We start from the raw sequence: 24,087 nt of genomic DNA on the forward strand, positions 1-24,087 counted from the left end.
TTTAACAGGGAGATATGATTTTGGGGTCCTACTTAATGATTAGGTTATTGAGTTAACCTGTTATTAGGTCATAGTAACAGCTGCAAATTAAAAAGTTATTATAAAAACAAAGAACAAAATCTGACCCTAACCAGTCTGCCTCTAACTTGTGAGTCAGTTAAGTGTAATTCAAGTTGGGGCTCTAAATGCTAATTAAAGCATCCTAAATACATATTGAGGGGTATACTACAAACACAGTTGTCTGAGAGAAGGCTCTGAGGGACTCTTCTACACCAGCATCCATATGAATGCTACCCTTTTTGTTTCAGAAACAGATGCAGACCTGAAGAATGAGGCTGGGAGTAACAAGGTGATTGAGGTTATTGTCAAAGGATTACAGGGCCAGATTTTTTTTCCTTACAACTTAGTGGATTTTTTTTTTTTTTGGTTCAACCTAGTTGATTTTTAAAAGGAGTACCACAATATGTAAAACCAATTATCATAGAATAAGAATAAAAGTCATTATATATCTTTATTTTTCCTATTTGGAAACTTGGATAGTTTGAGACTGTAAAGTACATTTTTTTTTTTCTTCACCGTTCCTGAAAGAGCTAGCAAAGAAGCCACTGTTGAGAGACCTGGTTACATTCATTCACATTACAAAGTACAGAGAGTCAACACAACTACCAAAGCCACTCAAATCAAACAAGAAGAAATGGCACTTCCTCATACTTCATGGACTTCACAGGAATACAAAGATTATTTTACTTTTCACACATTTACACATAACACAAGAAAAACCTTCAGTTAACTGACTAGTGTCTATAAATGTGGTAGGAGTTATGGCATAACAAAAGAGTCACCTGTTAAATACATAAATGTTTTGTACTCGAGGATATTTTTACATAGTACACAAGATGATTGACATAGACTTATCAACTCTTCCTCATACTGATTATACTGTAAGCAGTGTTTAGGGTGTGCATATTGTGTGTTTTGGAGATGTAGAGGTGGCGATTCTAACCTATCTTCACATTATCCCTAAAATACTAAGGTTTCATCATTGAACTGTGGTTAAATTTTTAAGTGTGATTGTCTTTCAATGACTGTCATTACCTTCTTGTGTAATTAATATTCCATGTAATTTAGAGCACATGTCTTGATTTTCTCAATGCTCATGAATACCTTATCTGTGGGAAACTTATTTCTAAGGAAAAGCAGTATATGGCCATGACTTGCTTAACACATGTAATCAATATGAAGAAAAAAGGACCATCGCCATAAATCTGTAAGATTAAAACTTCAAAAAAAGGTACAATTTGAACAAGCACTTACACTTTTGTTTCAAAAAAGGGACCACAGTAAGTAATGCCACAATAAATGTATAGTAATGCCTTAGTATATAATAAAGGAGAGTTGGGCTTCATTCATGTCCTATACAACAAAAGCTTTAATTCCTCACTAATCGTCAGTGGAATTAGCTCACAGACAACTCAGAGGAAAGAACACTCTGGTCTGTGTTAAAATAAAATGAACGTTGAGATTTCTCTATGTTGCAGCAAATGAAGTGGAATTCTGAATCTTTCTTTGGAGTCAAGTTGATCTTTGCAAGTAATCAATTTGCCATTAAGACATTCTCATCTAGTAGGATGTCAGGTGATGGCAAAGGCATTTAAACTGAGGGTGTCATATAAACATAGGGACTGGAACATTGGAGAGATTGCCTTCTGTTCCAGCAGAAGGTAGTCAGGCTATCAGCAATGTTATTATTACTAGGAAAAGGCCACCAAGAATCTAGAGACCAAAAAGCTCTAGCAACACCTGATCATAAGTATACAAAGATCAAAAGCAGGAGGTAAAAAATAAACATTTATCAGATTTTTTTTCATTATATTACTAATTTTTATAATATTAAATATTTTTCATCCCTTTATTCAATGTACTGGTATTTATTTCTGATTTTGACTCTGTCTGCAAAAAGAGCTTTATGCAGTCAATACCTGAGTGTCTGTACATGGAGAAATCTGAAGTAACAAGTAAAATATCATGTCCCAGTGGACCAGTGCTGTGGCCATCAATGGCAAGTAACCAGCTTTTTGGAATCTTAAGAGGAGAGGCTCTTTGCCACATGCAGATATTTATAGAGATAATATATTAGAATAATTGAAATAGAAATAATGGTTGATGCACGACCAGATGTTGATGATCTATTTAAATGGGTAGTGAATATCTATTTCTACACTCTATAAATTCAGTGAAATTCCTAATAAAAGCTATAAATTGAAAGGCATGAAATAAAGTCAGGTACAGATTTTATTCCTGCTAAAGATGATTAAACAATTTTAAATTCTGAGGCTAAAGATTATTTAAGAATCCTGTACCTTTATGTTTGGTTTTTATTGCAACTAAGTATAGAATTTAAAAGAATTTAAGCATACTTGTACCTTTAAAAAAATCTTTATCATCTGCACAAGAATTTCTCAAAAGCCAATATTAGATATCAATAAAATACATTGACACTTTATAGTCTTACAAGTAGAATTTAGGCTGCTGCCTTAAAAATCCACTTTTTACATTGTTTTCATTTTATTATATTTTTTGATGCCACTGTAATGCCACTATCAGATGATATGTGCATATGACTTATCAGTATTTATATGTTAATGTGGTAAAATTTCATTAAATCCCAAAGTTATAAAGAAAGTTTTATACATCTTCTAAACCAGGCATCAGCAAACTATTACCCATGAGTCAAATCTGGCCTGCCACTAGTTTTACATGGCCCAACAGCTAAAATATTCTATTTTTCAATAGATTTTAAGAATGAGAATTTCGAAAATTTTCAAACTGCAGAGTCCATAAATAAAGTTGTATTGGCACTAAGCCTTATTCATTTGCTTATTCATTATCTATGAGTGCTTTCTGCTACAATGGCAGTTGAGTACTGTAGTAAAGACCTTTAGGGTATACAAAACCCCCAAATATTTACTATCAGGTCTTGACAGAAATGGTTTGCTAATCCCCACTCTATACCCATAGAAGGCATCTGGAATGCTGAATGGAGTGTTTATATTGAAATCAGTGTATGACTTAACTTGGTTTCATTTATAGACATCATTTACATTATTCCTTTTGAATATCATCATCTACTTGGTAAACAAATAAAAATAAACTTAACGTTAAAAAAAACAACAACAACTTATTTCCTTGAAATGTTTAGGACCAGCAAAACAATGACATAGAAAAGAAAGAAATTCGTAAGAAAAAATAATGAATGAACAATTTAAATTACATTTTAAGTAATGATTTCAAGGTTCCTCAGAGAATTCCAGACAGTAAAGGACTTATCTGAAAATCCTTACAGCAAATTTCTAGTTTCCAAATTTCTGGGATATAGTACTTAACACAGTATTCTACAATTGTTATGGAAAAGACAATGTGCAGAGTTAGTTATCAAAAACAAGGGCGGGGGCAAGATTTTAAAATAAGAAACCAGTCAAGAAGTAAAAATTAAAAGAATGGCATGGCTAACAATTTATGCATTTTTTTTTTCTTTTTCATTTATAGGGAGCTACATGGTCTGCTGGTGTAGAACTTGATAGAAATTTACGTTTCATTTAGTGGGCTGATTCCCATATCTGTGTCAGATAAAATCATAGCACTTATTATTGTTACCATGGATACCATGAAGATACTGCCATCCACTAAACAGTATTAGAGGAAGACAACATAATTTTCTGGAACTAGTCCTGTTTTGCCTTCGTAAGTTGCCTTCAACCATCCTGGTTCCACTGATGGGTATACTGGCAAAAAATGAAAAAAAATGTCATTCAATCAGCATTAGCTTCAAATAATTATATACACAAATGGGTAAAAATGCACATCAGATTGCATAAATATGCTCAAGTTGTCAAAACAATGTCAAAGCACCTTTAAGGCTGGAAATGTCCTCTGCATTCATGTAACCAATCTCTCTTCCTCCCCAATCCCTCCCATCCTTCCATCTCTCCTATCTCCCCCCATTCCTTCTTCCTTCTCTCTCCCTCTCTTTCATATATAGGAGGAAACTGGGCTCCAGAGAAATATAGTGTATTAACTTGTACAGGTTATGAGAGGCAGGGGCTAGAGCAGATTCTGAGTCTCCTGGCTTCTACTTTAGCTTCTTATCCCATTACTACTCCTTCATCATCCCCATGATAATAAACTTAAGCAAAGGGAATGGGTATACTTACCATTAGAAAATATTGCCCCCTGTGGGAAAGAAAGTTCATGGCTGTGCTCTGCTTTACAAGAGTACATGGCTTTGGCTTGGCTGAAAGAGCAAAAAGTAATTTATAAAATACACAGCTCTCAACAAAAATACATTTATACTTCAAATCATTTGTAAAAAATAATATCAGTTTTTAGTTGTAATTGGAGTATAATATACATCAAGTACACATGTAAGTATGCATAAGAGCATTTTTCACAAAGCAAAAACACTCACATCATACCAAAAACCCTTCTTGTGTTTCTAGGAAATGTCTCCAAGGGTAACCAACCTGGCTTCTAACAGCACAAGCTGGTTTTAAAGAACACTATTATTATATAATTGTTAGTACGCTGGCAAACAGACCATTTTTACACCTATATAGAGGTTCATAGGTACCCTATAGCTTTTTTCCTACTTTCTATCAGAGGTGAGACCCCAAAATTAAAAGGCCTACAGGATATGGTAAATAAATTAAGTGTACATGAGATAGGAAAAAGAACAGAATAAATTGATGATAAATGGCAACCAACAATAGCCTCATTGTCAGGAAAACAATGAGGATAGATGGAGGCTTTGCAAACCAGAGCCTATACCCATCTCCTAAAGTGGGAAGCCAATATTCAGCTCCCAACATCTGCTGCCATATGAGAATTCAGACTCAATGTAGCCAGATACTCTAGTTTCTTAAGAGAAAACCGAATTTCAGAATTTTATATGTGATATATTTAAAAATATTTGAGCCAACACTAAAAAGCCATCATCTGAGGCTGCTTATCAAATCACTAGTCAAGTCACCTTCATTCGACAACATCCAATTACCTTCATATGATGTGCAAGTTATGCTGATTTCACCTACTTCTCACCATCTCTATCACAACCAGAGCCCAAGCCAAAATCATTTCTGGTGTGGCTCACAGAATGGCTTCCTACCTTTCTAAATCCTCTAGGCCTCTTGTTTTGTCTACTTAAAATCCATTCTATACAGAGCAGCCAGTTTGAAAAAGGTTCTGATGATCGTGTGATGACCACATTATTTCCCTGAAAACAACCCTTCAACTGGCTTCCAACTCTAGCTTCCATACTGTGCACAATCAGGTACCTGTTAGTATCTCCTGCTTCTTCTGTACCTACCTGCTCATCTACTATACTCCATTCACACTGGCCTACTTTTACCTCCTCAAACATGCCAAAGTCATTCTCACCCCAGGGCTTTGCCCTGACATGTTTTCCCCTTGATCTAAACATGGTTGTCCACTTCTAGTTCATCTTAAATTTCCTACGTTTTGCTAAAAGTTAGGTCTTCCTGACCACACACTCTAAAACAGCTGCCCAGGCAACTATCATATTCTCCTGTTTTAAGTTTGCATGGCATTAGTATCTGGTATTCTGTTGTTACTGTTGATATTTCTATAACCTTCTTCAATTAGAATGCAACTTCCATGAATGAGGCCTGATGCTTAGTAACTCAATAAATATTTGCTGAATCAATGAATGGAAAAAAAAAAGTTAAGAAGCTCTGGGCTCTGTTTCATACACAGTGAGTCCTTTTAAGTATTGAAGGCACCCTGTCTTTCCTCCCTGAGGGCCCAGTACTTTATCTACAAAGAAGCATCAGCAGTGTTTGCTATCTACAGCTCTCTCAAAGAGCAGTATACATTATTATTTCACTTCCCTGTTGGAGCTAGATAATGGGTCTTATTCCCTACACTTCCAGAATGAGGCTAGGTCATTTAAACTGGGTTTCCAAAAAGTTATCTGAAAATTAGAAAGCTTATAGAGAATAAATATGGTCCTACCCTCAGAATCTATTTCATGAGGTTTAAGTCTCAGGTTGTACTTTCAGAAAGTCTGCTAGGATAGCCTAGGAGAGCCTGCAGCAGGCAGATTTAGGAATGACTACTAGCCCACACAGAACACTTCTCAGGGCTGCATCATGCAAGGAAGAATTGAGGAAGTACAGGGCTCTACACTAAAGAAGAATCATATGTACGTGTGTGTATGTACATGCAGGCACATGAATGTATGTGCTGGCTGACATGGGTGTGGGGGGGTGGGGGAAGAGGATACTACCAAGTTATGAAGACTTGTAAGAATCAGACCATGATAATCCTAAATAAAAAAAAATACATTAGTTTTTCCTATAAATCTTCTGTCAATTATAATCATTTGATCTAATTTGGTATGATTTGATCTAATATGATCTGATAGTTGACATAATTGAGAGTCCCAGAACCATTTCTCTAAAAATATGTGTTTTTCAAAAAAAACAAATTTTCTAACGGCAACAATTTTCTCTAATATTAAGTCCTACTGCTTTGAATCATTAATCTAAGAGATGCATAAAGAAATAATTTCCAGTTATAGAAATGATTAAGATATAATAATCCTGGGGTGCCTGTGTGGCTTAGCCGGTTAAGCCTCCAAGTCTTGATTTTGGCTCAGGTCATGATATCATGATTCATGGGTTCGATCTCTGCACTGAGTTCTGTGCTAACAGTGCAGAGCCTGCTTGAGATTCTCTCTCCCTATCTCTCTCTACCCCTCCCCTTACTCTCACTCTCTCAAAATAAATAAATAAACTTAAAAAAAAAAGATATAATAATCATTGCAATGATATAGTTTTTGAAATTATATACTGAATACAACCAAACTATTTTTGTAAATATTTCAGATATGAATGTTCTCTCTATAGTGTTTTATGGGATTGGATAGCAAGGGGGAGGCATGTAGAATAATTATATCACGAAATAAAGATATTGTTGTATGTGTCAAAAATACACAGCACAAAATAATATCTGTCCCGACTTTTCAATCATCTGTGCATATGACTAGACAGGTATAATTTTCTTCTGCTGAGATCTGTAACTACAGGTGTTAACTCAGCAGAAAGCTTTGATGATTTAATGTAGATGTCTGTGACTGTGAAGTTTTCTCTTCAGGTGCTAATGCTTCCTCTTTTACTGCCTTGGTATATTGAAGAAGATGTGAAAATAATACTGTCACCTATTAGGTCTTTCTTCAGAAGATCCTAATATTCTTTGAAAAGGATTCTGAAAATCTTGCTTCTTATTGCATGGGAGAGTAAGGTAATGACACTCAGCATGCTGAAAGCTATTTCTTCCCTTATCATCCAGAGAATGATCTGTTCATGAGATTCATTCCTAATTCTATACGCTATTACTAATGAGTAAACTTACAGAGCTTTGATAAGTGTGCAAAATTCACAATGCTTATCTTAATCATAAGCTATGATTGACCAAAATTGATACAATATTTTCTGGAGGGTCACTTAATGATACACACATACACAAACACACACACACACACACACACACACACACACACACACACACACACACACACACACACGTATATTTTTTGTATGAAGGAAGGAGGAATGAACCTAGATATAGTTAAAAAGATGCCAACGTAGTAGTAACATATAGAAAAGCTAAAAACAAAAAAATCACAACCTAAGTCTTCATCAGAAGATTTAAAAACACCAACCCAAATAAAGCATCAGGCAGCTAATTTAAATAATAATGTAGAAGAACACATGGCACAAAACAATATTAGCCTGTAAGGCAATTATTTTATAAAACAATATGTCCTTTCAAGGCCCCTAAATTGCCCATGACTATTTACAATAAATACTACATTTGCTTCTGGGCCACTGGTTGGAGATTTTTAAAAATTAGTCACATGTTCCTTTTTTACGCTTTTGTCAACAAATACTGGCTGTTTCTGGCTTAGATATCTGAGTGAATACTGAATGCCTCAATGCTAAAGAACTCCCATGGACGCTTGTAAAGCTGCTTATGTAAAAGGCACGTGCATTGCAACTCCATTGAAAATGAAGTGAAGGGGCGCCTGGGTGGCGCAGTCGGTTAAGCGTCCGACTTCAGCCAGGTCACGATCTCACGGTCTGTGAGTTCGAGCCCCGCGTCAGGCTCTGGGCTGATGGCTCGGAGCCTGGAGCCTGTTTCCGATTCTGTGTCTCCCTCTCTCTCTGCCCCTCCCCCGTTCATGCTCTGTCTCTGTCTGTCCCAAAAATAAATAAAAACGTTGAAAAAAAAATTAAAAAAAAAAAAAAAAGAAAATGAAGTGAAAAAGTGAGTAACAAAGTCTTTTTAAGTTAAAAATGTATTATTTTATTCTTTACCCAACAACTTTGTTGAGCATCTTTTCTCTGTTGGGTACTATGTTGGAGCAATACAGTGAGAACCACCTTCATAATTCCTTTCCTGTGTTTATCATAGAGGAGTGGTTCACAAAGTATAGTCAAGGGGAACCTGGATGGATGGGTAGGTAGGGCCCTGAGAGGACATTGCTCTGAGAGGAAATGAAGTATATACGAGAATCCATTTATATTCTAGTATGCCATGTTTTAAAGAGGTCTACAAAAATGTTAAATAAAGTAGCTCTTTGTTTTAAAAAATATTTTCATAAAATTTATTTATATTCATATGCAATGGCCTTTTAAAAAATCTTTGTTATTGTATTAATGGTGCTTTGATGGGATTAAGGAAGAGAGGTGTCAGTTCCTGAGCTCTCAGTAGTCACCATCATTAAGGAATGGAAGCTGACTGCAGCACATTCAGTATATGGCAACAACAGAGGAGGAGTGGGCTTCCATGCAGTCTGGGTTAGTGTTGGATGTGAAACAATTTCTGTTGTTTTCAAAACACATTAAAAATATGGCCTTTGGAAGAGGAAAGTGGTGGGGAGGTTAGACCCTATTGTGATCTAGGGGTAGGCACATAAACTCTCTGCCTAGGTTTTATAGAAAAGGGTGACCCCCAAATGTTGTAGGACTTCTGATCATCAGGTGACTTAGGTGATAGGAGTTTGGATTTTGAAAGGAAACAGGCATTTTGCTTGGTTCATCTTCTATATGTAGAAATGAAGTCCAAGAGAAATTAAAGTTACAGCAGAGTCAGGCTAGAAACTACATCTCCTGATTGCTGGTCTAGAACATTTGTGGTGACTATTTGAATGTCATCTGTGAAGTCTCTTAATATCAGTGAAAAAAAAATCACATCTATTATTGATAATTGCTGACAGTAAATAAGAGTAAATAATCACAATTCTGTCCTCCAACAACAAAGCATGCTACTGTTACACCTCTTTAGTTGCATTAACTTATTCATATTTTTACTAAATTCATAAATATTTTTAAATTGCTCAGTTTAAATTTCTAGTAAATATAAATAGATATAATCCACATAAACAAAAGCTCTTTGGAGGTTCTCAATGTTTTCTTTTTCTTTAGTGTATAAAGGTGTTCTGAGACCAAAAATTTCAAGAACCATGGTCATAGATGAGATTAGGTGGTTGTGAACCAAAATGTTAACTGAGGTTGTCTTCAGGTGGTGAGATAAGAGGTGGCTTTCCTTTACTTTTTTAAAATTTATTAGTACTACCCACATTCTCTAAGAGAAAAAAAATGTTATTCTTAAAAATAATACATTCTTTTGTGTTGCTTAATGTAGCACAATATGTTATGTGTATCTTACATGTGTACTGTGCTCTAAATCAATGACAGCCTTCTTAAATCTCAAACTCACTGGATGAGAAGACTTTGTTGAGTTTTGCTTTGGTGCTTTGCAATTATAAACAAAACATTGGTTTTATTTTTTTCAACACTGCTTTTAAATTATGACAATAGAAATATGTGATTGCTTATAATGAGCCAGGCACTCTCAATTTTCCTAATTCTCAACCATATAATTCTCAATTCAACCTTCAGAAGATATTTGTATAGCTTGCGTAAATTATGTTAAAATGGATCTTCCCCTCCACCCCAATTTAACTGACATTTAGGTGAAGGCTTTAAAAGTACCATTTTCCACATATTTTATAATGGTGAAACAGAGCCTAGTGACATTTGGCTTTTGAAGGCATTGTATATAACCAATGTCTACTTAAGGATGTGCTAGGCACTAAGACATTTTTCTCTGTTCAAATGACTCTCAAAAACAGTATTTTTTGGTACATAAAAACCATTTGGGGATGTTGTCAAAAATTCATATTCTCCAGGCTTCAGTCTCAGATATTCTGGTTTACAGAGTCTGCAGCAACTCACGAATCTTCATATTAACAAGTCTTATAGGTCAAGCTCCTTGCAGAGTGACCCCTCCCACTCCACTGAACCTGATTTCTTCAAGATTTCCAGTGATGCCTTAGAGATTAAAACCAGTGTCCTCCTCTAATGATTTCCTTGACACTTTTGCTTCTACCACGTTGACCATTACTTCTCTTTATCACTTCTTCACACTCACATGCTTGACCCTTAAATAAAACCATTCACCAAAGACCAATGCTCAGATATTTTTCCTTTTTCACTCAATAAGCTCCATCATTGAGTACCCTCAGCTTTATTTATGCAGTATAACTGCTGTATGGAAGTTTCTCAAATGGCATCAAACACCATGCCCTCCCCTGGTTCCAGTTGCACATTTCTAACTGCCTGTCAATGTTCCTCAGGCTCCTTGAACATTATGGTCAACATTTCCTTTCCTCTCCTATATACTCACAAGCTAAGATCAGAAGCTAAATTTCCATTCTTTTTGACAGTCTCAAAGACTTGGAATTTTCTTTACCTATCTTTCATTCCCAAAATATCCAAGCAGTTGCCCAATCCTGGTCTGATCCATAAAATTCTCCTTATGGTTTTTCATGCCTTTATTACTGCCCTAATTAAGGCCCTTTAAACCTCACAAATTCCATCCTAGATGGCCAACTGTTCTCTCCCCTTCACAACCTCCTAGAAAAGCCACTTGAGTGATCTATTCAAGCGCACCCATGATTAGATCACCCCTTTGTTCAATGACTCAGTCTACAGTAACCCCCAGAAGTGTTACTTTCCTGTTGTTCAAAGCCATCCACTGAAATCTCCCATTAGGTTTCTTTCCCAAACATGGCTAGTCGTCCTACTGCCTACTACTGGTTCTATCATTCCTCAAGGTCCAATTCAAGGATAACCCTGAGCTCCCTAGAAAGAAAGCAAAATAGACTTTGTAGGAGGTTAGTCTGGGAAACGCCCTCAATTTCTATCTGTTTTTCACTTGTATTTAATGGTATAAAATAGTATCAGGTGATTGCCAATGGTTAGTGATTTAGTAACATTAATATATTAGAGGCTTCAATGTCTTAAGCAAGCACTTTAAATAACAATAATAATAGTTACCAACATAGACCATCTACAGAGAACTTAGCAAGTACTGCAAATAAATTGTAGCGTACATTTATAAGAATTTGTCAAGGGCAGAATTATGATCTTTATTTTATAGAAAAAGAAGATATTTTTCGAAGATGGCAGCGTAGGAGGACACTGGGCTAACCGCGCGTCCTGCTGATCACTTAGACTCCACCTACACCTGCCTAAATAACCCAGAAAACTGCCAGAAGACTAGCAGAATGGAGTCTCTGGAGCCAAGCGCAGACGAGAGGCCCACGGAAGAAGATAGGAAGGGCGGAGAGGCAGTGCGCGCTGCACGGACTGGCGGAGGGAGCCGGGGTGGAGGGGCAGCCCGCCGGCCAAGCAGAGCCCCCGAGTCTGGCTGGCAAAAGCGGAGGGGTCGGACGGAGTGTGTTCCGACAGCAAGCGGGACTTGAAATCTGGAACGTTATAAGCTAACAGCTCTGCTTGGAGAACGGGAGGGCTGGAGGACAACGGGAGGGAGAGTTGTTGAGCCCCAGACGACAGAGCTCACCTTGGTGGGGAACAAAGGTGCTCGCCAGCGCCATCTCCCTCGCTCATCCCCCAGCCAAAATCCCAAAGGGGAACTTGCTAGCACCGCACAAACACCCAATGCTGTGCTTCTGAGGAGCCATCCCTCCGGCGGATCTGACTCCCTCCCTGTGCCCAGGGTCCCTCCCGAAGCGGAACTCTGAAGGAAAAGAGAGCTGAGCCTGCCCTTCCTGCCCCTGTGCACCTTGCCAATACACCCCAGTTAATATGCCAGATCCCCAGCACCACAAGCCTGGCAGTGTTCAAGAAGCCCAGACAGGCCACGCCACCCCACAGTGAATCCCACCCCTAGGAGAGGGGAAGAGAAGGTACACACCAGTCTGACTGTGGCCCCAGCACTGGGCTGGGTGCAGACATCAGATCTGACTGCGGCCCCGCCCACCAACACAAGTTATGCAAGACAGCACAGGGGAAGTGCCCCACAGTCCTGCACCACTCCAGGGACTATCCAAAATGACCAAACGGAAGAATTCCCCTCAGAAAAACGTCCAGGAAATAACAACAGCTAACGAACTGATCAAAAAGGATTTAAACAATATAACAGAAAGTGAATTTAGAATAATAGTCATAAAATTAATCGCTGGGCTTGAAAACAGTATAAAGGACACCAGAGAATCTCTTGCTACAGAGATCAAGGGATTAATGAATAGCCAGGAGGAGCTAAAAAATGCTATCAACGAACTGCAAAACAAAATGGAGACAACTATCGCTCGGATTGAAGAGGCAGAGGAGACAATAGGTGAACTAGAAGATAAAATTATGGAAAAAGAAGAAGCTGAGAAAAAGAGAGATAAAAAAATCCAGGAGTATGAGGGGAAAATTAGAGAACTAAGTGATGCACTAACGAGAAATAATACACGCATAATTGGTATTCCAGAGGAGGAAGAGAGAGGCAAAGGTGCTGAAGGTGTACTTGAAGAAATAATAGCTGAGAACTTCCCAGATCTGGGGAAGGAAAAAGGCACTGAAATCCAAGACGCAAAGAAAACTCCCTTCAGACGTAACTTGAATCGATCTTCTGCATGACATATCATAGTGAAACTGGAAAAATACAAGGATAAAGAGAAAATTCTGAAAGCAGCTAGAGATATACGTATAAAGGAAACGTATAAAGGATAAACATATAAAGGGAGACCTATAAGACTCGTGACTGATTTCTCTACTGAAACTTGGCAGCCCAGAAAGGAATGGCAGGAGATCTTCAATGCGATGAACAGAAAAAATATGCAGCCAAGAATCCTTTATCCAGCAAGTCTGTCATTTAGAATAGAAATAGAGATAGAGGTCTTCCCAAACAAACAAAAACTGAAGGAATTTGTCACCACTAAACCAGCCCTACAAGAGATCCTAAGGGGGATCCTGTGAGACAAAGTACCAGAGACATCACTACAAGCATGAAACCTACAGACATCACAATGACTCTAAACCCGTATCTTTCTATAATAACACTGAATGTAAATGGACTAAATGCGCCAACCAAAAGACATAGGGTATCAGAATGGATAAAAAAACAAGACCCATCTATTTGCTGTCTGTCTACAAGAGACTCATTTTAGACCTGAGGACACCTTCAGATTGAGAGTGAGGGGATGGAGAACTATTTATCATGCTACTGGAAGCCAAAAGAAACCTGGAGTAGCCATACTTATATCAGACAAACTAGACTTTAAGTTAAAGGCTGTAACAAGAGATGAAGAAGGGCATTATATAATAATTACAGGGTCTATCCATCAGGAAGAGCTAACAATTATAAATGTCTATGTGCCAAATACAGGAGGCCCCAAATATATAAAACAATTACTCATAAACATAAGCAACCTTATTGATAAGAATGTGGTAATTGCAGGGGACTTTAACACTCCACTTACAGAAATGGATAGATCATCTAGACACACGGTCAATAAAGAAACAAGGGCCCTGAATGACACATTGGATCAGATGGACTTGACAGATATATTTAGAACTCTGTATCCCAAAGCAACAGAATATACTTTCTTCTCGAGTGCACATGGAACATTCTCCAACATATATCATATACTGGGTCACAAAACAGCCCTTCATAAGTATACAAGAATTGAAATTATGCATACTTTCAGACCATTATGCATACCATGTATACTTTCAGACCTCAATGCTACGAAGCTTGAAATCAACCACAGGAAAAAGGCTGGAAAACCTCCAAAAGCATGGAGGTTAAAGAACACCCTACTAACGAATGAGTGGCTCAACCAGGCAATTAGAGAAGAAATTAAAAAATATATGGAAACAAACGAAAATGAAAATACAACAATCCAAACGCTTTGGGATGCAGCGAAGGCAGTCCTGAGAGGAAAATACATTGCAATCCAGGCCTATCTCAAGAAACAAGAAAAATCCCAAATACAAATCTAACAGCACACCTAAAGGAAATAGAAGCAGAACAGCAAAGGCAGCCTAAACCCAGCAGAAGAAGAGAAATAATAAAGATCAGAGCAGAAATAAACAATATAGAATCTAAAAAAACTGTAGAGCAGGTCAACGAAACCAAGAGTTGGTTTTCTGAAAAAATAAACAAAATTGATAAACCTCTAGCCAGGCTTCTCAAAAAGAAAAGGGAGATGACCCAAATAGATAAAATCATGAATGAAAATGGAATTATGACAACCAATCCCTCAGAGATACAAACGATTATCAGGGAATACTATGAAAAATTATATGCCAACAAACTGGACAACATGGAAGAAATGGACAAATTCCTAAACACCCACACGCTTCCAAAACTCAATCAGGAGGAAATAGAAAGCTTGAACAGACCCATCACCGGCGAAGAAATTGAATCAGTTATCAAAAATCTCCCAACAAATAAGAGTCCAGGACCAGATGGCTTCCCAGGGGAGTTCTACCAGACGTTTAAAGCAGAGATAATACCTATCCTTCTCAAGCTATTCCAAGAAATAGAAAGGGAAGGAAAACTTCCAGACTCATTCTATGAAGCCAGTATTACTTTGATTCCTAAACCAGACAGAGACCCAGTAAAAAAGAGAACTACAGGCCAATATCCCTGATGAATATGGATGCAAAAATTCTCAATAAGATACTAGCAAATCGAATTCAACAGCATACAAAAAGAATTATTCACCATGATCAAGTGGATTCATTCCTGGGCTGCAGGCCTGGTTCAATATTCGCAAATGAATCAATGTGATACATCACATTAATAAAAGAAAAGATAAGAACCATATGATCCTGTCAATCGATGCAGAAAAGGCATTTGACAAAATTCAGCAAACTTTCTTAATAAAAACCCTCGAGAAAGTCGGGATAGAAGGAACATACTTAAAGATCATAAAAGCCATTTATGAAAAGCCCACAGCTAATATCATCCTCCATGGGGAAAAACTGAGAGCTTTTCCCCTGAGATCAGGAATACGACAGGGATGTCCACTCTCACCGCTGTTGTTTAACATAGTGTTGGAAGTGCTAGCATCAGCAATCAGACAACAAAAGGAAATCAAAGGCATCCAAATTGGCAGAGATGAAGTTAAGCTTTCACTTTTTGCAGATTACATGATATTATACATGGAAAATCTGACACTCCACCAGAAGTCTGCTAGAACTGATACATGAATTCAGCAAAGTTGCATGATACAAAATCAATGTACAGAAATCAGTTGCATTCTTATACACTAATAATGAAGCAACAGAAAGACAAATAAAGAAACTGATCCCATTCACAATTGCACCAAAAGCATAAAATACCTAGGAATAAATCTAACCAAAGATGTACAAGATCTGTATGCTGAAAACTATAGAAAGCTTATGAAAGAAATTGAAGAAGATATAAAGAAATGGAAAAACATTCCTTGCTCATGGATTGGAAGAATAAATATTTTCAAAATGTCAATACTACCCAAAGCTATCTACACATTTAATGCAATCTCAATCAAAATTGCACCAGCATTCTTCTCGAAACTAGAACAAGCAATCCTAAAATTCATATGGAACCACAAAAGGCCCCGAATAGCCAAAGGAATTTTGAAGAAGGAGACCAAAGCAGGAGGCATCACAATCCCAGACTTTAGCCTCTTCTACAAAGCTGTCATCATCAAGACAGCATGGTATTGGCACAAAAACAGACACATAGACCAATGGAATAGAATTGAAACCCCAGAACTAGACCCGCAAACGTATGGCTAAGTCATCTTTGACAAAGCAGGAAAGAACATCCAATGGAAAAAAGACAGTCTCTTTAACAAATGGTGCTGAGAGAACTGGACAGCAACACGCAGAAGATTGAAACTAGACCACTTTCTTACACCATTCACAAAAATAAACTCAAAATGGATAAAGGACCTGAATGTGAGACGGGAAACCATCAAAACCCTAGAGGAGAAAGCAGGAAAAGACCTCTCTGACCTCAGCCGCAGCAATTTCTTACTTGACATATCCCCAAAGGCAAGGGAATTAAAAGCAAAAATGAACTACTGGGATCTTATGAAGATAAAAAGCTTCTGCACAGCAAAGGAAACAACCAACAAAACTAAAAGGCAACCAACGGAATGGGAAAAGATATTTGCAAATGACATATCAGACAAAGGGCTAGTATCCAAAATCTATAAAGAGCTCACCAAACTCCACACCCAAAAAGCAAATAACCCAGTGAAGAAATGGGCAGAAAACATGAATAGACACTTCTCTAAAGAAGACATCCAGATGGCCAACAGGCACATGAAAAGATGCTCAACGTCGCTCCTTACCAGGGAAATACAAATCAAAACCACACTCAGATATCACCTCACGCCAGTCAGAGTGGCCAAAATGAACAAATCAGGAGACTATAGATGCTGGAGAGGATGTGGAGAAACGGGAACCCTCTTGCACTGTTGGTGGGAATGCAAACTGGTGAAGCCGGTCTGGAAAACAGTGTGGAGGTTCCTCAAAAAATTAAAAAAAGACCTACCCTATGACCCAGCAATAGCACTGCTAGGAATTTACCCAAGGGATACAGGAGTACTGATGCATAGGGGCCCTTGTACCCCAATGTTCATAGCAGCACTCTCAACTATAGCCAAATTATGGAAAGAGCCTAAGTGTCCATCAACTGATGAATGGATAAAGAAATTGTGGTTTATATACACAATGGAACACTACGTGGCAATGAGAAAGAATGAAATATGGCCCTTTGTAGCAACGTGGATGGAACTGGAGAGTGTGATGTTAAGTGAAATGAGCCATACAGAGAAAGACAGATACCATATGGTTTCACTCTTATGTGGGGCCTGAGATACTTAACAGAAACCCTGGCGGGAGGGGAAGGAAAAAAAAAAAGAAGTTAGAGTGGAAGAGAGCCAAAGCATAAGAGACTCTTAAAAACTGAGAACAGGGGCGCCTGGGTGGCTCGGTCAGTTAAGCGTCTGACTTTGGCCCAGGTCATGATCTCGCGGTCTGTGAGTTTGAGCCCCACGTTGGGCTCTGTGCTGACTGCTCAGAGCCTGGAGCCTGTTTCAGATTCTGTGTCTCCCTCTCTCTCTGCCCCTCCCCTGTTCATGCTCTGTCTCTCTCTGTCTCAAAAATAAATAAACGTTAAAAAAAATTAAAAAAAAACAAAACTGAGAACAAAGTGAGGGTTGATGGGGGGTGGGAGGGAGGGGAGGGTGGGTGATGGGTATTGAGGATGGCACATTTTGGGATGAGCACTGGGCGTTGTATGGAAACCAATTTGACAATAAACTTCATATATTGAAAAAAAAAAAAAGAAAATATTTTTCCTAAATATGTAACTCCAAGGTTACTGCAACTAGAAAGTGGTAGACCAAGAATTTAAACGTAGGTCTATCTGACCCTGATATTTGTTGTGTTCCACTGGGCCTGTCTTTTGGTGAAAAGCTATGACACCACCAACAAGTGCTGTGGAACTGTTGACAAATAATGACTCCAACCTTCAATGTATTGAGAAGCTCTAAGTTTATGCTGACAGCCTATTAGAAGTTGATTTAGAGTATAATATAAAAGCATATTAAAAATGCATAGGTTCATTGTTGACATCTCAGTATTTGACAGTATTCTGATTTACTTGATTAATAGCTTGTTTTCTTAAAGCTCTTAAAGGATTATCTCTTTGATTACATAACTTGAGCTCTTACAGGTTGCTTAGAGCTTCATAATAAAAGGACTCCACCTACTGGAGCAATTCAATGATATAGCAAGACAGAAGTAGCAAAGTTAAATCCCATACACTAAGGTCTAAAAATGATGACAGTTTCACAGAACTGATGTTTGCTCTGATATGCACAGTACCTGGTTTTCACCAAATCTTGATCAAAGGGAAGAAGGTGAAGATACTATGGATGGAGGTAAGGTAAATGAAATTAATCTGGGATTTGTTACATAAGTTCCGTGGATCAACCAACATACCTGTAAGATACCAAAGTGGCTCAACTCTGTGAAGTCAAAAGCATTGATACACAAAGACCCCTGCTAGGTCTTGTGAGAAAAAAAAAAATACCAGAAGTTGAAGGTCACTGTTATCCCTAGTAACTAGCAAAAGCCCAATATTGTGCAGGTATTTAGTAAATGCCTACTGCTGAAAAAGTACACATACTTTAAAAGGGTCAATAAAATTCTATGGTTGAACAACCTTTTTTAAAAAATTTAATTCCCGTATAGTTAACAGTGTTATATTTTTTTCAGGTGTACAACAGTGGTTAAATATAGTGATACTTCAATTAACTGTGGTTCTTTTACTTCAAAACCTCAATTATCCAAATATGAATGAGAAGCTCGAAATTGCCTTTGTGCATCCAAAGGAAAAATCAAAGTTTATTCTTCAAGTGGTCTCATTTATATGCTCTTTTAATAACAAGCATTTATTAAATGACACATACCTCTACTAGCTGCTGATGGTAAAACAAAAAACCAGAAATATCAAAATACTATAAAATTCCATTATTTCAGACATATTCAGATAAAAAACCAAAGCCCACTGTGGATGAGAAGAATCAATTTTACAAGGGGAGGAGAGGAAGCAAAACCTTAGAAGCAAGCACATTAATAGCAGTAAGATGCAACAACCTGCGTCTTTTTTACAACAGAGTGAAAGGTAAAATCTGGAAATCCTGAATGAAGTACTGCACTCAGAAAAAGAGCTGTTTAGATCAATCAGCCTAGAGCAACCCAGTGGCCATTAGTAATAAGCAAATTTTTAATGCATGTTCATAAAACTTGTTCCAGAAAAAGTTCTGTAACTTTTCAAAGTCATGAATATACCTTTGAAAACTTTCCACAAATTGTCATCAAAGGAGTCTTTAGTATGCAAAAGGTTATGGCAACTTGTATCTTTTGGAAAACTTGTTTAGAACTCTTCCTTTGTGAAGATTTTAGTAAATAAGGCATCAGTGGAACAGTCTGAGAGGCTAAATGCTGTTTACAGACATGATCTTTTTCCCCGTGTGCAAGACAGTGAGTGTGGATTTCACCATCTGCAGAACTGAAGGTCAGAGCTGTCAAAGATGACTCAGTATGTCAACAAAAAGCAACAATGTCACCACTACTTTATTTATTTTTTTTTTTCATTTTAAGGGTTTTGAGAACTTACCGCCCAGAAGAATCCAGTTTAAGTGAACCAACATTTTCAAACAGTTGGGCTTTTGCTGCCACACTGAAAATAATTTTAAAATGTGATTTTCATTAAAATAAAAATTATATTATTCAGTTCAAAGTATAATTCAGGGTTATAACTTAACACAAACCAAAAATAATTAGTTAAGAACTATCCTCAAAATTTGATCTGAATTTTAATTGTTTTAAGATTTAATGTGGCAGAAATTTTTAGATCTAGTCTCCAGCTCATAGAGTACCGGATGTAATAAACCTATAGCTACCTCCCCTTCCCTTGGTGATCTTACTGTTCTCATCTTTTCTACTTCAAAAAACTATGGGAACAGTAAAAAAGAACATTTTCTCCTCACTCAGCTTCTGGCAGTGATTTTGACTCCTGTGGAGCCACAGGGAAGAACCAAATCATCAAGACAAAGAACTGTTGTTCATTCTGATAGCTAAGACAAAACTAATTCTAAAATGTTTCATTTTTTTAATTTGAACACAGTTCCTATAAAGTGAAAAGAGGGAACTCTGAAAATATGGTCAATGAATACATTTGTGGATTCAAATCTTATTTCAATTCATGGGAGGCTAAGCACTGTCTATTTGAAAAAGTGAGACTATATTAAAACTAAGGCACCAGGGGTAATTAGAAAAGTTTCTATATTTACTAGAAGAGAATATCAAATTCCTTGAATGATATTTTAAACTAGATTTTAACATGTATCTTATTTCTTTAATTGATCAACTTTTCTCCCAGAACCTAGCCAGTTGATAATCAGAAGTTTCATTTTATACCTAATATGGAATACACATTGTCTCAATTTTAATTCATACTTTGTCAGTACAGTTGTAAGACAGAAGTGAATCTTCTCTTTCCCTCACAAAGGATGGAGTTTATATTCTCTCATCTCCCTTGACATACTGGCTTAAAATTTAATTTCCCTTAACAGCTAGAACTATACATACCGGGCAGTAGACAGATATCAAATATAGTATTGGTCTATATAGTGGTACTTGGATTTTTGACCAAGAGAGATAATGTATGGTAAACACACTCTGAAAATAAAAGGTTCTTGTCAAAGAAGGTGATGAACGAATGAATTTAAGACACTGTTTCTATGGAAACAGGCTTAGTGAAATGCCTTACTGGACTTTCAATGAATAATTAAACTGGTTCCTTAACTTTCCAAGTATTAGTTCTCATTATCTCTAAAATGAGGTTTCTACTACCTACTGTGGAAGTACATGAAGGACATTAAGAGATAACATATGTAAAGATGCCCAGTAATAGCTCATATGGCATTTGGAAAACTCAGTAAGTCAGGAAAACAAAATGAAAGGGATAAAAACTTTCCTGTTTAGATTTTGTTTATCTAAGTTCTTTTCTTTGTCCCCTTCTTATTTACATCGATGTACCTATCCTATCTGCCTTTACACTCCTGGGTCATGTCTTTTGAATAGAAGTACCCCCTCTCACCTTTCAAGCTCCTGTTCTCCATGAGCTTATTTAAATCAGTGAATACTCAGATAGGGGAGACAGATGATGGAGAGGAGAGAAAACAAACCCTCACTATCTACACAGTAGTTGTATTTCTAACAAGGAGGTGGGGAAGTTGAGATATAAGGACAGTTTACTCAGCTGAGAGGTAAATGTCTAGCTTTTAGAATGTCTACTTTGAAAACCCAGAACTATTACATTATACATCTATTCTCATGTCCTTAAATTAAGCCATTGTTCTCTGCTTGTAAGGCAAGTGACTGAAATTGTATATGTGTCTGTATATGTATACACATACATACTTTAAGCCTATTCTAACTTGTACATCATTTGTAGAAGGGGATAGGGTCCTACAGAAGATGATTGCTCCTACTCTGCAGATGAGGTATTCAGTTGTGGGAGTCCTAAGGGTTCTTTTGGATATACTCAACTCCTGTGTATCCCTGGAAGATACAACAAATATACACTCTCTCTCACTTACACAGAGCCAGGTCGCTGGTAGCCATTGCTTGAAGCAGTGTCTAGCCTTAACCTTCTGCACATTTTTGGAGGCAGGTCTGGGTTTGGTGGGGCTTTGGGCATCTCTTTGGAACCTACAGAAGTTAAGCTTTGAATGGATCCACAGTAGCTCTTGTTTCCTAAAAAGAAAGCCCAAGAAAACAGGCAAGGTGCTATCAGACAAAATAATAGCAGTAACACAGTACATGCTCATAACAAAAGGAAGTGTTTTTTCTAAGCCCAAATGAGAAGGTACAGAATGTTCTTTGAGCACAGCAGCCCATCATTCAGGGAGATCACAATCTATAGTAATTACAAAGACATCACCTCACAGAGATGGAAATAACCAGGAAAGAAGTCACAGTGCACAGGAGTTTTAAATATCCTAGCTCAGGAACAGCATTGTTAGCCCCTTCACCATTAACTTTTCCCTGCTTAATCATGTTGAGCAATTCGGCAAGTGGCACAGAGACAATGACATTTTACATAAGCTCAAATCTAGTTTACCTTCAGCTGCAGAGATGGATCTGAGAGAGGAAGCGGATGTTCTTTTCAGTCCTGAAAGCCCATAAGGCCCTTTCTTGACCAGGTCTATGGGTGGGGAACCATCCCCGGGGCTGGTGACCGAGGCAACACTCTGGCAATCTGATTCTGCATCTGTTTTGGTCGCATCCTCTTTAGAACTTGATTCAGGACTAGTTGTCCAGAGTCCAAGACTTTTCTGTCCATTGGAGGGTGATGGGGATACAATCCAAGGAATTCCTCCAGATTTCTCCCTGGCCTGGCAGGAAGCAGACTTGGTTGTGCTGTTTTGTTCAGAGGAATGAGAGGAGAGGGACTCGATGCTCCCCATGGGCGTGCTGTCTGGGCTGCTGCTGTAAGAGTCACCTGAGCGGGAGCAGGAGCGAGAAAACAACAGGGACCTTCTACTGAGAACAATACAACCCAAACCCTTCCACATTCTCCAATGCACGTGTGCCCTGTGGCCACCTGAATTGACCCCACTGACCCCACTGAATTGACAGATCTTTACCCAGTATGGAGAACTTTTCTCAGTTCTAAGAAAGGCTGTAAAACGTGCATTTTAACTTAGTGAATGCATTTTTTAATACTATTCAAGGGAGATTTTACATGTACCCTGACCCTATGAAATAATGTTACTTCTTAAAGGATTGGGGGTTGACTCAAATTCAGACAAAACTTGCTTCTGAAAAAGAACTCATAAGTAGTACAAATAAGATTCTTTGATGACATTATAAGAGATCAATGGAAAGAGGGATATTAAAAGATCTATTTCTGCCTTTTTTAACTTTTCTCATGTTATAATGCATCTGATTCTTTCTTCATTCAAAGTCACCAGTAATGTCAGCTGCAAATTATACACTGCTCACATTTTTAAAAGAAAAGACTTTTTCTTTTCCTACCAAGATTATAGCAACATAAGAAACTGGCTATTTAACAGATTATTTTTTAATGTTCCTAAAACTATAATAATTTGAACATATCTAAATTAAAAATTAGTATTTTTTGTTAAATACTGACTGTGAGAAAAATTGGGAGGCTTAAGGGTATAAAGTAAAATAAGAACAGCCACAAATTTAACATCCACTGTGGGCTTAAGCTGCCACCCACTTCACTGTGGTGTTGGGTTCAGAACGGGAAGTTAGTGATAATGTGTAGTGTCGTTTCTATTTATTTCTTTTTTCTCTCTCTCTCTCTCTCTCTCTCAGACACTTTGATACCCAAGAGATGATGCTTTAAGGACATAATGTGATAGGAAGAAAGAAACTGACGGTTTCAGCCAGAATTTTTCTTGCTTTCTTCTGTACCTCTTTAACAATAGGACAAAACCTGCTACAAACTAGTACCTGATGTTCTTAATCACAGTTGCAGAAAAAAGGGCACTGAGCAAACTATTTTTTTTTCTTTTGTAGTAGTAATGAATTTGTTTGTTCAAAGTACCTTGTAACTACACTGACAAAGAATATATAAATGCGGGGGGGGGGGTGTTTGGGAGACAGTATCATTAAGATCATTTTCTATTTATTTCTACCCTAATTATCAAAAAGGTGAAGTAAGGCTAAATCAAAGAATGAAGAAAGCTTCTCCCTAAAGCGGTCACACTTACTGTCAGGTTCTGCCAAGCACGGTGTATACCTTCCTCTGGGCTTCCTGGAACCTGTGGAAAGGCAGATTGCTCTTGTCCTTCGGGATCCAGATCGAGACTGAGGCTGAGGAAGAGGAATGCTTGGGTCTGGGGCAGTATGAAAAATCTACATACAAAAAAAACAAACAAATGGATAGAGGTCAGTAAAAGGGGGAATTGCCATTTTCATGATAAAATTATATTTTAGAGTTATTAAATAATCTCAGAACCATTTGCTATTTAATCAGCTTCATGGTAAGAGATGCTTGATACAAAAAATATACTACAGCAATTATACTTTTCCACTTACACTGAGTAATGTTCCTTCTCTGTGTTTTCTTTTTTATCCTCTCCAATTTCCCAACAATGAATTTCAGAAA

The 24,087-nt window shown here is 37.5% G+C and overlaps 1 protein-coding gene across 1 annotated transcript in view; it reads right to left on the reverse strand.

The window, feature by feature from the left end:
* Window positions 1–1,897: 1,897 nt before the first annotated feature.
* ARHGAP42 (Rho GTPase activating protein 42) overlaps window positions 1,898–24,087 on the reverse strand; it is a 322,999-nt gene continuing 300,809 nt past the window's right edge. The window contains exons 19-24 of the mRNA XM_030333001.1: window positions 23,690–23,834; window positions 22,069–22,449; window positions 21,545–21,701; window positions 19,558–19,620; window positions 4,212–4,291; window positions 1,898–3,782 (exon numbers count right to left, since the gene is read on the reverse strand). Coding sequence (XP_030188861.1) covers window positions 3,694–3,782; window positions 4,212–4,291; window positions 19,558–19,620; window positions 21,545–21,701; window positions 22,069–22,449; window positions 23,690–23,834 — 915 coding nt within the window. The 3' untranslated portion in view covers window positions 1,898–3,693. The remainder of the gene's footprint in view (window positions 3,783–4,211; window positions 4,292–19,557; window positions 19,621–21,544; window positions 21,702–22,068; window positions 22,450–23,689; window positions 23,835–24,087) is intronic.

The sequence above is a fragment of the Lynx canadensis genome, chromosome D1, assembly GCF_007474595.2.
Source record: "Lynx canadensis isolate LIC74 chromosome D1, mLynCan4.pri.v2, whole genome shotgun sequence".
In the NCBI taxonomy this organism is placed as follows: domain Eukaryota; kingdom Metazoa; phylum Chordata; class Mammalia; order Carnivora; family Felidae; genus Lynx; species Lynx canadensis.